A 10,974-nucleotide genomic window follows, 5' to 3' on the forward strand; every position below is an offset into this window, starting at 1 on the left:
AATGAACGTTATCTTTCTTTTACTTTGTTTCATAGGATCTATAAATATCAATTGCTGAGTCATGAATACTGCATTCCCCCATCCACTACTAGTAGAGAATGCCAACTCTGAGTGTAAAAAAACCTGATTCTGATTCATTCTGGCTTATTGGCATTAGCTAGTATAACTTTGGTTTGTACAACATCAAATATTTCCATGTATTATTCTTGGTATTAGCGTTGTGCTAATTAGCTTAATGAATGAATGTATATTGTTGATCAATAATGATTGACCAATATTTCTAAAGAAAAAAGCAGGGGGCAGCTAGGTGGCACCAGCCCTGGATTCAGGAGGACCTGAGTTCAAATCCGGCTTCAGACACTTGACACTTACTAGCTGTGTGACCTTGGGCAAATCACTTAACCCTCAATGCCCTGCAAAAAAAGAAAAAGAAAAGAAAAAAGCACCACAAACAAAAAAAAAATCAAAGAAAGAAGCAGGAGAAAACATGTTGATGATGATGCTGATGTTGAGAAAATAAAAATAATACTCTACTCTGTGTTATAAGCACAGTCTGCCAAAACCAATTTTTATTAATTTATCATTATTCTAATCTAAGCATTATTTTACTTTCAAGAGAAGAAAGCCCAAATTAACCAAGTTCCTTCATGCCCTTGGATATCTCTCTACACAAATAATTGTGAATTCAGAATATCTAGGAATCTTTAATAAGAAATATTTCACAGTCAAGCTATGTGAGGGTCCAGAGTTTAGGTAATAGGTCAGTTATCTTATTTTACAGACCAATAGTCACTTAACTAACAGGTACAAACTTAGAGAATCATTTTCCTGAAACCATTCAATCCCACATTGACTACTCAAAGGATTCTCTCCTCTACCTGGTTAATATCACCCTAACTTCTATTAACTGAAGTGATCAAAGAGACATCTTCCTTCTCTTAGGTGGACCATTATCCTAAACCAGAAGTTTTTAACTTTTTTGTGGGGGGAGTATTATGGACCCCTCTGTCAGTCTGATGAAATCTATGGACCCTTCTCAGAATCATATTTTTAATTCATTGAAGGAAATGCTGAATTTCAGTTAGAGACTAGTAACACAGTCCACCCCACTCCCCCAAATCTTTCCACAGTTCCCAGTAGACTCCAGGTTAAGACCCATTGCCCTAGTCCTTTAATAATGGGAAAAAGAGACCTTTTTTCCTAGTCCATCCCCACCTTAATTCTTCAGGGAAGGAGTCCTTTCTGTAGCTCATGAGTGAGAGGAGAACAGGACATTGTTTCAGAATTGATAGTTAAGGGACTGATTTTTGCTAGTTGGTTGTAGTTGTTGTTTGTCCTTCATTCTTTATTATTATTATTATTATTTTGCAGGGCAATGAGGATCACACAGCTAGTAAATGTCAAGTGTCTGAGGTCAAATTTGAACTCAGGTCCTCCTGAATTCAGGGTCGGTGCTTTATCCACTGTGCCACCTAGTCGCCCCATTTGTCCTTCATTCTTTTTTTTTTTTTTAGTGAGGCATTTGGGGTTAAGTGACTTGCCCAGGGTCACACAGCTAGTAAGTGTTAAGTGTCTGAGGCCAGATTTGAACTCAGGTCCTCCTGACTCCAGGGCCAGTGCTCTATCCACTGCACCACCTAGCTGCCCCCCCCCTTCATTCTTGAAGAGGACCATGACATGTGGAGGTGATGTCATGACTTGCACTGAATTGGATTTAAGTGAGGAAGGGTTATGCAAGGTCACCAAACTCACTCTTTCCTCCAGGGCCATCTAGGTCCAGTGGCAAGATATATATCAGGACGACTGGAGATGGCCCTGGATGTTTAAGGCAATTGGGGTTTAATGACTTGCCCAGTGTCACACAGCTAGTGAGTGTCTGAGGTAAGATTTGAACTCAGGTACTCTTGACTCCAGGGCCAGTGCTCTATCTGCTGCACCACCTAGCTGTCCTTGCTAGTTGGTTGACTCACTGATAAAGGTTACTCTTTCAGATCAATCCAAAGGCTTCAGTCTAGGATATTTTAAAATTTCTTCATATTTCTAAAAGCAGGAGGGGTGGGTAGGTGGAGAACCTACTTCCATACTGGTATATAAAAGCCAGGCCTCTGCTGATTCCCTTTATTTATAGGTACTAGGAAAGGGGTAGAGGGAATGGAGGGTTCAGTGGAAAGAGGGATCAGAGGTAGCAGCTGCAACTGTGTGAGGGGCTTTGCTGACACAGTTCTGGGGACACCTGACATCCTACTAGGCAGACTGAAAAGGGAAAAGAGATGAGTGTGAGTGGTCCTAGACTAAGAGTCTGGCAGGGTCTGGCCCCACAGACACCAGTGGGGATGGGTCCCAAAGGCACAGGAAGGATGCACTGTGATTGGGCTCCTCATGGGCTTCAATTTCAGCAGGAGGTGAGTTCCCTCCCTGCCTCTTCTCCAGGCCTTCAGGAGACATCTCTCTGATAGAGATGAGTAGAGGCCATGGCTGCTTAGTTCAGTCCATGGAGACTCTGTGCAGCTGAAGCTTCGACTTCTGGTCCCAGTGTTTGATGTGAACATGCTCTGGGGTGATGGGGGTGAGGGAATGGATCTTCCCTGGAACCCTAGCACATAGGCACGTGCTCACCTTTCTTGCAGGAAATACAGGATTTGCATTTGCAGAATATGAAAATGTGTAATCTCCAGGGGAGGACATGTAAAAAGAGGAAGAGAGAGTCAGTGCACAAACGGATCAGAATTTAGGGCTAGGAAACAAAGGTCTGGGTCCTCTCCCTTTCCTTTCCCATTCCTGCCTGGAGGAGAAGAGTTCCAGAGGGTTCAATGCTTGACCTGTGGTCACCAAGATGTGTCTACCTCCCTGACCCTCAGTTTCCTCATCTGTAAAATGAGAGGGTTAGACAGATGATCTCTACTGTCCATTCTGTGATCCTAAATGATCCCAAGAAGTGCTAGATCTTTCCAAGAAGTAATAGCTTGTTAAGCACCTACTATGTGTCACATACTGTGCTAAGTAAGCATAGGGGATACAAAAAACAAAAGGCAGAAAAAATGGTCCCTGCTCTCAAGGTGTTTACAGTCTAATAGGGAGATGACATGAAAACAGCCATGTACAAACAAGCTACATATGGGACAAATTAGACATAATCAAGAGGGAAGGAATAAGAGGAATTGGGAAAGGCTTCTCATAGAAGATGGGATTTTAGATGGAACTTGAAGGAAGCCATGAAGCAGAGAAGAGGAAAGAGAGACTCTCTCCTTGGGCATAGGGATGAGCCAGTGAAAACGCCCAGAGTCTGAAGATGGAATATTCTAGGATCAGCAAGGAGGTCAGTGTCACCGAATCAGAGTATGAGGCTGTAAGGAAAGGCAGGAGGAGACCGGAGTATGAAAGGCCAAACAAAGCATTTCATATTTGATCCTAAAAGTGATAGAGAGGGGCATCTAGGTGGAGAAATGGATAGAGCACCGGCCCTGGAGTCAGGAGGACCTGAGTTCAAATCCTGCCTCAGACACTTAACACTTACGAGCTGTGTGACCCTGGGCAAGTCACTTAACCCTCATTGCCCTGCAAAAAAAAAAAAGTGATAGGAAGTCACTGGGGTTTATTGATTAGGTAGAATGATATGGTTAGACCAGGGCTATAGGAAAATTAATTCCACAGCTGACTGAAGAAAGAACTGGAATGTGGAAAGACTTGAGGCAGGGGGACCAACCAACAGGCTACAGCAATGGTCCAGGTGTGAGGTAACGAGGGCCCACACCAGAGGGATGGCAGTGTCAGAGGAAAGAAGAAGGCATATTTGAAAGATAATACTGAGATAAAAATGGCAAGACTTGATATGGGAGTGAGAATGAGGAGTAGAATATGATCATTAGATTGTAAACCTGGGTGACTGGGAGGATGGCAGTGCCCTCCCCTGAGATAAGGAAGTTAGGAAGAGGAGAGAGCTTGGGGGGAGAAAGATAACGAGTTCAGTTTTGAATGTATTGAGTTTAAAATGTCTGCAGGATATCCAGTTTGAGATATTTAATAAGCAGGTATGCAACTTGGAGAGTCTGGAGGTTAAGAGAGTGGTTAGGACTGGATAAATAGAGCTGAGAATTATCATCATAGAGATGATCATTGAGACCTTGTTAGTTGATGAGATCACCAAGTGAGATAGCATAGGAGAAGAGAAAAGGGCCCAGGACAGAGCCCTTGGGGATGATCACTTTTAGCCAGTGTGACCTAGATGAAGATCCAACAAAGGAGACTGAGAAGGAACAATCATATAGAAAGAGAACTAGAATAATGTCCCAGAAATCTAGAAAGAAGAAAATATCCAGAAAAATATTATTAACAGTGTCAAAGACTGCAGAGAGGTCAAGAACATGAGGAATGAAAAAAGACCATGACTTTTGACAATAAGATATCATTGGTAACTTTGGAAAGTAGTTTCAGTTGAATGATGAGGTTAAAAAGAGGGGTATAGGGGGCAGCTGGGGGTGCAGTGGATAAATCACTGGCCCTGGATTCAGGAGAACCTGAGATCAAATCTGACCTCAGACACTTGACACTTAACTAGATGTGTGACCCTGGGCAAGTCATTTAACCCTCATTGCCCCACCTCCCCCTCAAAAAATAGAAATTTTTTAAAAGAGGGGTATAGGAAAGGAAGTGAAAGCACCAGTTTGTACACGGCCTTCAGTTTAACTGCAAATAGGAAAACAGATGGGATGATTGCTAGAGGAGAAAGATGACTCACATGAGAATTTTTTGAGGGGGGAGGAGACATGGCATATTTGTAGGCAGTAGAGAAACAATGAGTAAAGATTGGAGCTAAGTGAGAAGTGGGAATAATGGAGGGGGCAATCTGCTGCAGAAGACTGGATGGAATGGAATCATTTGTGCATATAAAGGAAACTTGCTGTGGTAAGGTGAAGGGCCACCTTTTCCTATAAGACAGGAATAAAGGAAGAGATAGAAGCAGAAGGCAACTGGGTGATGTGAGATGAGGAAGAGGAGAGAAGATGGAGTTCTCAGTGAATGGCTTCCATTTTTTCAACTGGAAAAGAACTAAGGGGTAGAAGGATTGGAGGTCAGGGGGAAGAAAAAGATTTGGGATTGCAAGGCAGAAGTGGAGGGTGGAACCGACAATAGATTGTGATGAGATAAAGGGATTTGAGAGTTCATTAACATGGAAGTATTGCATTTGTGGATGATGGTAATTAAGATCAAGGGTCTGGCCCATTTTTGTGTGTGGCTGAGATGGAATGGAAGAGTGAATCATGTGAAATGAGTAAATTGAGGACCTGAGAGATTAGAGTGCTTGAAGGAGTATCAGTATGCGTGCTGAAATCCCCTAGGATGAGGTCAAGAGCTGAGAAGGAAAGATAGTGAACCAAGAACTGCTGTTGCTATTGTTGTTTGTCCTCTCTCTCTCTCTCTCTCTCTCTCTCTCTCTCTCTTTGCGGGACAATGAGGGTTAAGTGACTTGCCCAGGGTCACACAGCTAATAAGTGTCAAGTTTCTGAGGTCAGATTTGAACTCAGGGCCTCCTGAATCCAAGACCGGTGCTTTATCCACTGCACCACCTAGCTGCCCCTTGTCCTTCTTTCTCAAAGAAGACCAATGACATCAGGAAGGTGATGTCTTGACTTGCAAGTGAATTGGATTTAAGTGAGGGGGAGTTGTGCAAAGTCACCAGCCTCACTCTCTCCTCCAGAGCCATCTGGGTCCAATAACAAGACAGAGATCCGGAGAGCAAGAACTGAACTCACTGAGGAAAGAAGAGGAATGTTCTGGATGTCTGTAGAAAAGGAGTTAGGGGGATGAGTGAAAGTACAACCAGTGCTGAAAAGGGGACCTGGGAAGCTGTGTCATTAGGGGAAAGCCAGGTTATCAGTGAGAGTCAAAAGATGAAAGTAGAAAAGGAAAAGATTTAAGATGAAAGCAATTTTGACATCGATAGAGCAGACATTCTGGAGAGCACAGGGGAAGGGGTGAGTAGCTTTTGAGTGGAACCTGCTTGGGTTGGGGAGAGAAGAGGGAAGGAGGATGGGAATGAGCGGGGCAGGGGTGGGGGTGGGGTGGAGAACTAGGGTTTGAATGATGATAGCTAGGGTTTAGAATCACTGGGGTGTGGCAGGCATGACCACTCCCCCTAACTCTTCCACCTAGGTGTCCTCGGGAAGCACATTTCTATAAGGAGCCCTAAACCTATTTGGTGCTCGGAAAAAAGGATGAAATGAAAGAGTTCTTGGTTGGTATTTTTCAGAAGAAAGCAGCTCAGCCTCCCGAGCCTGGCAGGCAATCCAGGTGAAAGAGTACTAAGGTCCTAATCTTATTTCCATTCTCCTCCTCTCGAGATCAGCTTTCTGCACACGGGCCTCCAGAGGGACAGAGGTGGCTGTGGGGGTGGGCTGTGACCCCGAGCCTGAGCTCTGTGCACAGGGTCCTTCCAGGGTGCAGACTTCTCTAAACCTAGCATGCAGAGTGCATAACTCTAAACCTGGTGTGCAGAGTGTAGATATCTGAACTTAGTGTGCAGGGTGCATATCTCTGAACCTAGTGTGCAGGGTGCATAACTCTGAACCTAGTGTGCAGAGTGTAGATCTCTGAACCCAGTGTGCCGAGTGCATATCTCTGAACCTAGTGTGCAGAGTGCATATCTCTGAACCTAGTGTGCAGAGTGCATAACTCTAAACCTGGTGTGCAGAGTGTAGATCTCTGAACCCAGTGTGCAGAGTGCATATCTCTGAACTTTTATTGTGCAGAGTGCATATCTCTGAATCCAGGGTAGTGCACACAGGGAGGGTTGTGTGAAGAGAAGGGAGCTCACTCAGTCTGCAGAGCCCCAGGACTCCACCTCCAATATAGTCCAATCCCACAGTAGCAAGCACAGTGCCAATCACACAGGAGCAGAGAAACAAATGCTTATTGAATTAAGTACTGAAGGTAAGACAGCTCTCATAGTGGACATTTCCAGACCTTTCCCTTCGAGCTGAATAGCTTGAGAAAATCCACGTGGCCTTGGGGCCACGGACACAAAAAAGAACTCTCTCTCCTCCCCGGCAGCAATGCCCCCAGCTGAGGGAAACTGAAGAGATGGGCTTCTCTTGTGAGATTAAAGCCAAGCCAATGGGGAGATCATTGGCATTCTCTCAAAGGCAAACAGAAGAAAATTCTTTGCTCCCTAGCAAAAGAAACTTTGTAAGCAGGGGACGGGGTCAAGGACAGAAGACTATGCAAGAAGAATATCTAAATTTCACTTTAGAGCGAGAGGAAGATTCCTTTCCCCTCTACAGCCAGTGATCCTACATCCTAGAGGTGGTTTTTTCCATCTCTCTGAGGTTGTCTCTTACCATCAGCCTGTTTTCTCTCTTTTGATGTCTCCTAGTGTCTGTTTCTTGATGTTTCTTTCTCTCCCCACCCCTCTGTCTTTCTCTAGCTCTCTCTTGAAGTCTTTTTCTTTTTCTCCCTGTAACTCTCCCTCTCTTTGTCTCTACTTTGCCCCGTGTGAGTCTGGGAACTGACAAGGCAATATTCAAAAAGGATGCCATGACATTCCATAGGGAAAGTGGGAGACACTCTGGAAGGATGGAACATAAGGATAGGAAAAGTGAAGAATAATTGGTGGTCCATTGTCTCCATGTAATGTATTCATCCTCTCAAGTGAAAAATGCTAAAGAAAGTGAGGGGATGATCTCTTCTACTTTTCCCATCTCCTCCTCCCTTCCCTTCCCCCCCCCCCAACAATTTGCCATGGAGCTTTTATTTTCCCACCATAGGGGATCCAGAACACTAAGGTCAGTCTGTGATGCAAATATAGTTCCTGTCCAGTGAGAAGTGATAGTATTTTTTTTTTTGAGGCAATTGGGATTAAATGACTTTTCCAGGGTCACACAGCTAGTAAGTGTCTGAAGCCAGATTTGAATTCAGGTCCTCCTGACTCCAGGGCCAGTGCTCTATCCACTGTGCCACCCATCTGCCCTGAGAGGTGATATTCAGAAAGGGGAGCTTGGGGCCCTGCCAAGACTTAAGAGCCTCCTATGCCCCCAGAGCCAGGTGGGTTCAGTCAAGCTTTCAATCTTAAATTCATTATATTCTAATGCTTTGAGAAAAGTTAATCTGTTTCTAGTATATGTGTTAACTCTTTATTAACCAAAATATTCAAATAACTAAAACATGTCACTGCCTTTACAACCTGATGCCTTTGGTCCAATTCAGTATAATCTAAGTAATATTTATTAAATGCCTACTATGTGCCAGGAACTGTGAGAGGTACTGGGGGATACAGGACAATTATGTCCTCAAGGTGCTCAGATTTTATTGGAGGGAATCAACATATACATATATATATATATATAAGTAAAAACAAAATACTATATATACAAAGTAATTTCCAGAAGCACGGGATGAATATGAAGGGCTGTTAACAAATAGAACAGAGGTTCTAGTGGGCACAAAGGGAAGGGAAGGAAGAGTAATATGAGACCAGAGGAGTGGGGCTGACATGGATGGAGGGAAGGGGAGAGAAGAGAAGGAAGAGAAAGGAAGGTTCACCCTAGGTAGCCTATGATGCACTGGGAAACTGAGTGAGCCCATAGAGAAATAATCACTACACTCTTTACAAGCCTCTTTCTAGTCCCTTCAATGCTAAGAACAAAACAGATCCATGCTTTTATTATAACAGCAATAATTCTAAGAATTCTTTCCTCGGGGCAGCTAGGTGGCACAGTGGATAGAGCACCGGCCCTGAAGTCAGGAGTACCTGAGTTCAAATCCGGCCTCACGGCCTCAGACACTTAACACTTCCTAGCTGTGTGACCCTGGGCAAGTCACTTAACCCCAATTGCCTCACTAAAAAATAAAAAAATTCTTTCCTCACATACATATAGCTCCATTACCTTTCCAAAGTAATCCAGTAATCATGTTCTCATTTGACTCTTCACAAGAATTCTGTAATGTAGGAAAAGGAGGGATTCCCATTTTTAAAATGAGGTTGGACTTCCTGTCCCCCTAACTATCCTTACAACTCCCCAAGAGCAAAAAGTAGTTCTGGGAGAGAGTTGTTTCTGATCTATTTGATCTCCTCTATCGTTTCTATTTCCCAAACTCTTCTTGAGTATGGGAAACTAATGATGTATCTGTAAAGAGTCAGAGATTCATCCTCTGCAGAATTATGGTTCAAGGCAAATAAAAGATTAGGAATCAAGAGTTGGTTGGAACCCGCTAGTTCCAATCTCTATAGTCTGTCATTGTTTAATTATGGTGTAGTCATTCCCATCATCTGGTCAACGGGTATTTAGAGTGTTGGAGTAAAAGGAGCGCTAGATTTGGGATTGTAGTCCAAATTCTGATACTTGTTGATTATGTGATTTTGATTCCCTTCTTTGCATTGGACTTCAGTGCCCACCTATGTGAAATATCGAGTTAGTGTTAAGTGGTCTATAAACTTTAAGTTCAAATATCTGACAGGTCAAACTCCAGGCCAGAATTTTCCACACCCAAATGAGGCTTCCGAAGCTACTCACCCACAGGGTTTATTTAGATTTACTGTCCCTTGTTTTACAAACATACGAAAGATTCAGATGTAGAAGGGTATGTAATGGTTTTATTTCCATTAATACATTTCATAGAAACAAAAAAGAAAGCACATTCATGGTGTATGAAAAGCTAGATCTGTACAAATTCTTCTATTTACAAATGCAAGGAGCCAGGAGCATCAGTGGCAGCAACTGCAACTCTCCGTCTGGGGGGCTTTGCAGACACAGCCCTGGGCACATTTGTCACATCCTGCTGGGCAACAGGAACAGCAGCCTGAGAGGAGGAAAACAGGAAATAAGTATCATGAGTCCTCTGGTTCAGAGAGGATCCTCAGAAGCAAGGAAGATACTGTTTTACCTCTTAGGAGATTTAGGGGAGTGCCCAAAGCCCCAACTCCCAAATTGATCCCCAGGCCTTTTCAGCATTTATTCTCTGATGGGCCAGAGGTCATTTAGTTGAAACGAGAGGATTTCCCCCAACACACCCAACCCCCTTTCCAAACACACTGAGCTCTAACTCACTTTTCTTGCAGGAGGTGCATCGGCAGGATTTACATTTGCAGGAGCCTGCACAGTTGCAAGAGTTACCTGGAGAGAAAAAAACATCAAGGATGAGCATAAGAACATCCCAGAACTCTAGACAGTCTCGGGAGTAGGAGACAGGGGTCTAAGATTCTCATTTCCTTCTAGATCTCCATTCCCCAAACCTCGTCCCCACCACAGTAACCAAGAGGGTAAATTACTAGCTCTGAACTTTTCCCGGGCTGGCCTTAACAAAGCCCCGAAAGAAGAGGTCACTCTGCCTTTCTGCGATCCCTTGAAAAGCATCTTCTCCCACAAGGAAGGACAAGGGTTAATCTGAATTGTTCTCTCTTTTCAGGAGCCCTCCTTTACCCCAAACTGATACACCGCGAGCCCCGTGAGCTTATTAGGGGTCACATTTCCAGAAAGGATCTGCGAAAAAGCGCCCTTCTCAAATTACCCCTATCCTTTCCGCCCGCCTGTTAAGTAAACAAGCATGGGCAGGGAGGGGATTGCGGTCCCGTAGGTGTTTCCAGAACCCAGGAGTCTCTTACCTCTCTCGCAGTCACAGTTGGGGTCCATGGCTGGCAGGTAGCTATCAGGTATGAAGTTGCCCCAGACGAAGAATGGTGCAGAAGACAGTCTTTCGGTGTGGAGGGAAAGAATGGTACCGTCCCCTTTATTGCAAAAGGAACCTGAGAATGAGTGCAAAGGCCACGCCCTCTTCCCACCTCCTTCGCCTGCCCGCCCCAGGCCTGCCTCTTGCACACAGCCCCCGGCTCTTTGCACATTGTCTGCCTTGTGAATCTACGTAGATCAGAGCTGAGTGCAAATCTCTGCTGAGTGCAAATCTCTGGCTGCCTCCCACTCTGTGTGCACAGAATAGAGCACGCGCTACAGGGCCCCAGCCCCCCACCCCCGCCCCCGGAATAGC

General features: G+C 44.4%; 1 protein-coding gene across 1 annotated transcript; it reads right to left on the bottom strand.

The window, feature by feature from the left end:
- Positions 1-9,566: 9,566 nt before the first annotated feature.
- On the bottom strand, positions 9,567-10,749 carry LOC122743703 (metallothionein-like). The gene is made up of 3 exons (XM_043988827.1): positions 10,595-10,749; positions 10,041-10,106; positions 9,567-9,792 (listed from the first exon to the last, which is right to left on the bottom strand). Exons 1-3 carry the CDS (start codon positions 10,620-10,622, stop codon positions 9,698-9,700), a joined length of 189 nt encoding a protein of 62 aa, XP_043844762.1. The 5' UTR covers positions 10,623-10,749; the 3' UTR covers positions 9,567-9,697.
- Positions 10,750-10,974: the final 225 nt, after the last annotated feature.

Source organism: Dromiciops gliroides, chromosome 2, assembly GCF_019393635.1.
Source record: "Dromiciops gliroides isolate mDroGli1 chromosome 2, mDroGli1.pri, whole genome shotgun sequence".
Taxonomy (NCBI): domain Eukaryota; kingdom Metazoa; phylum Chordata; class Mammalia; order Microbiotheria; family Microbiotheriidae; genus Dromiciops; species Dromiciops gliroides.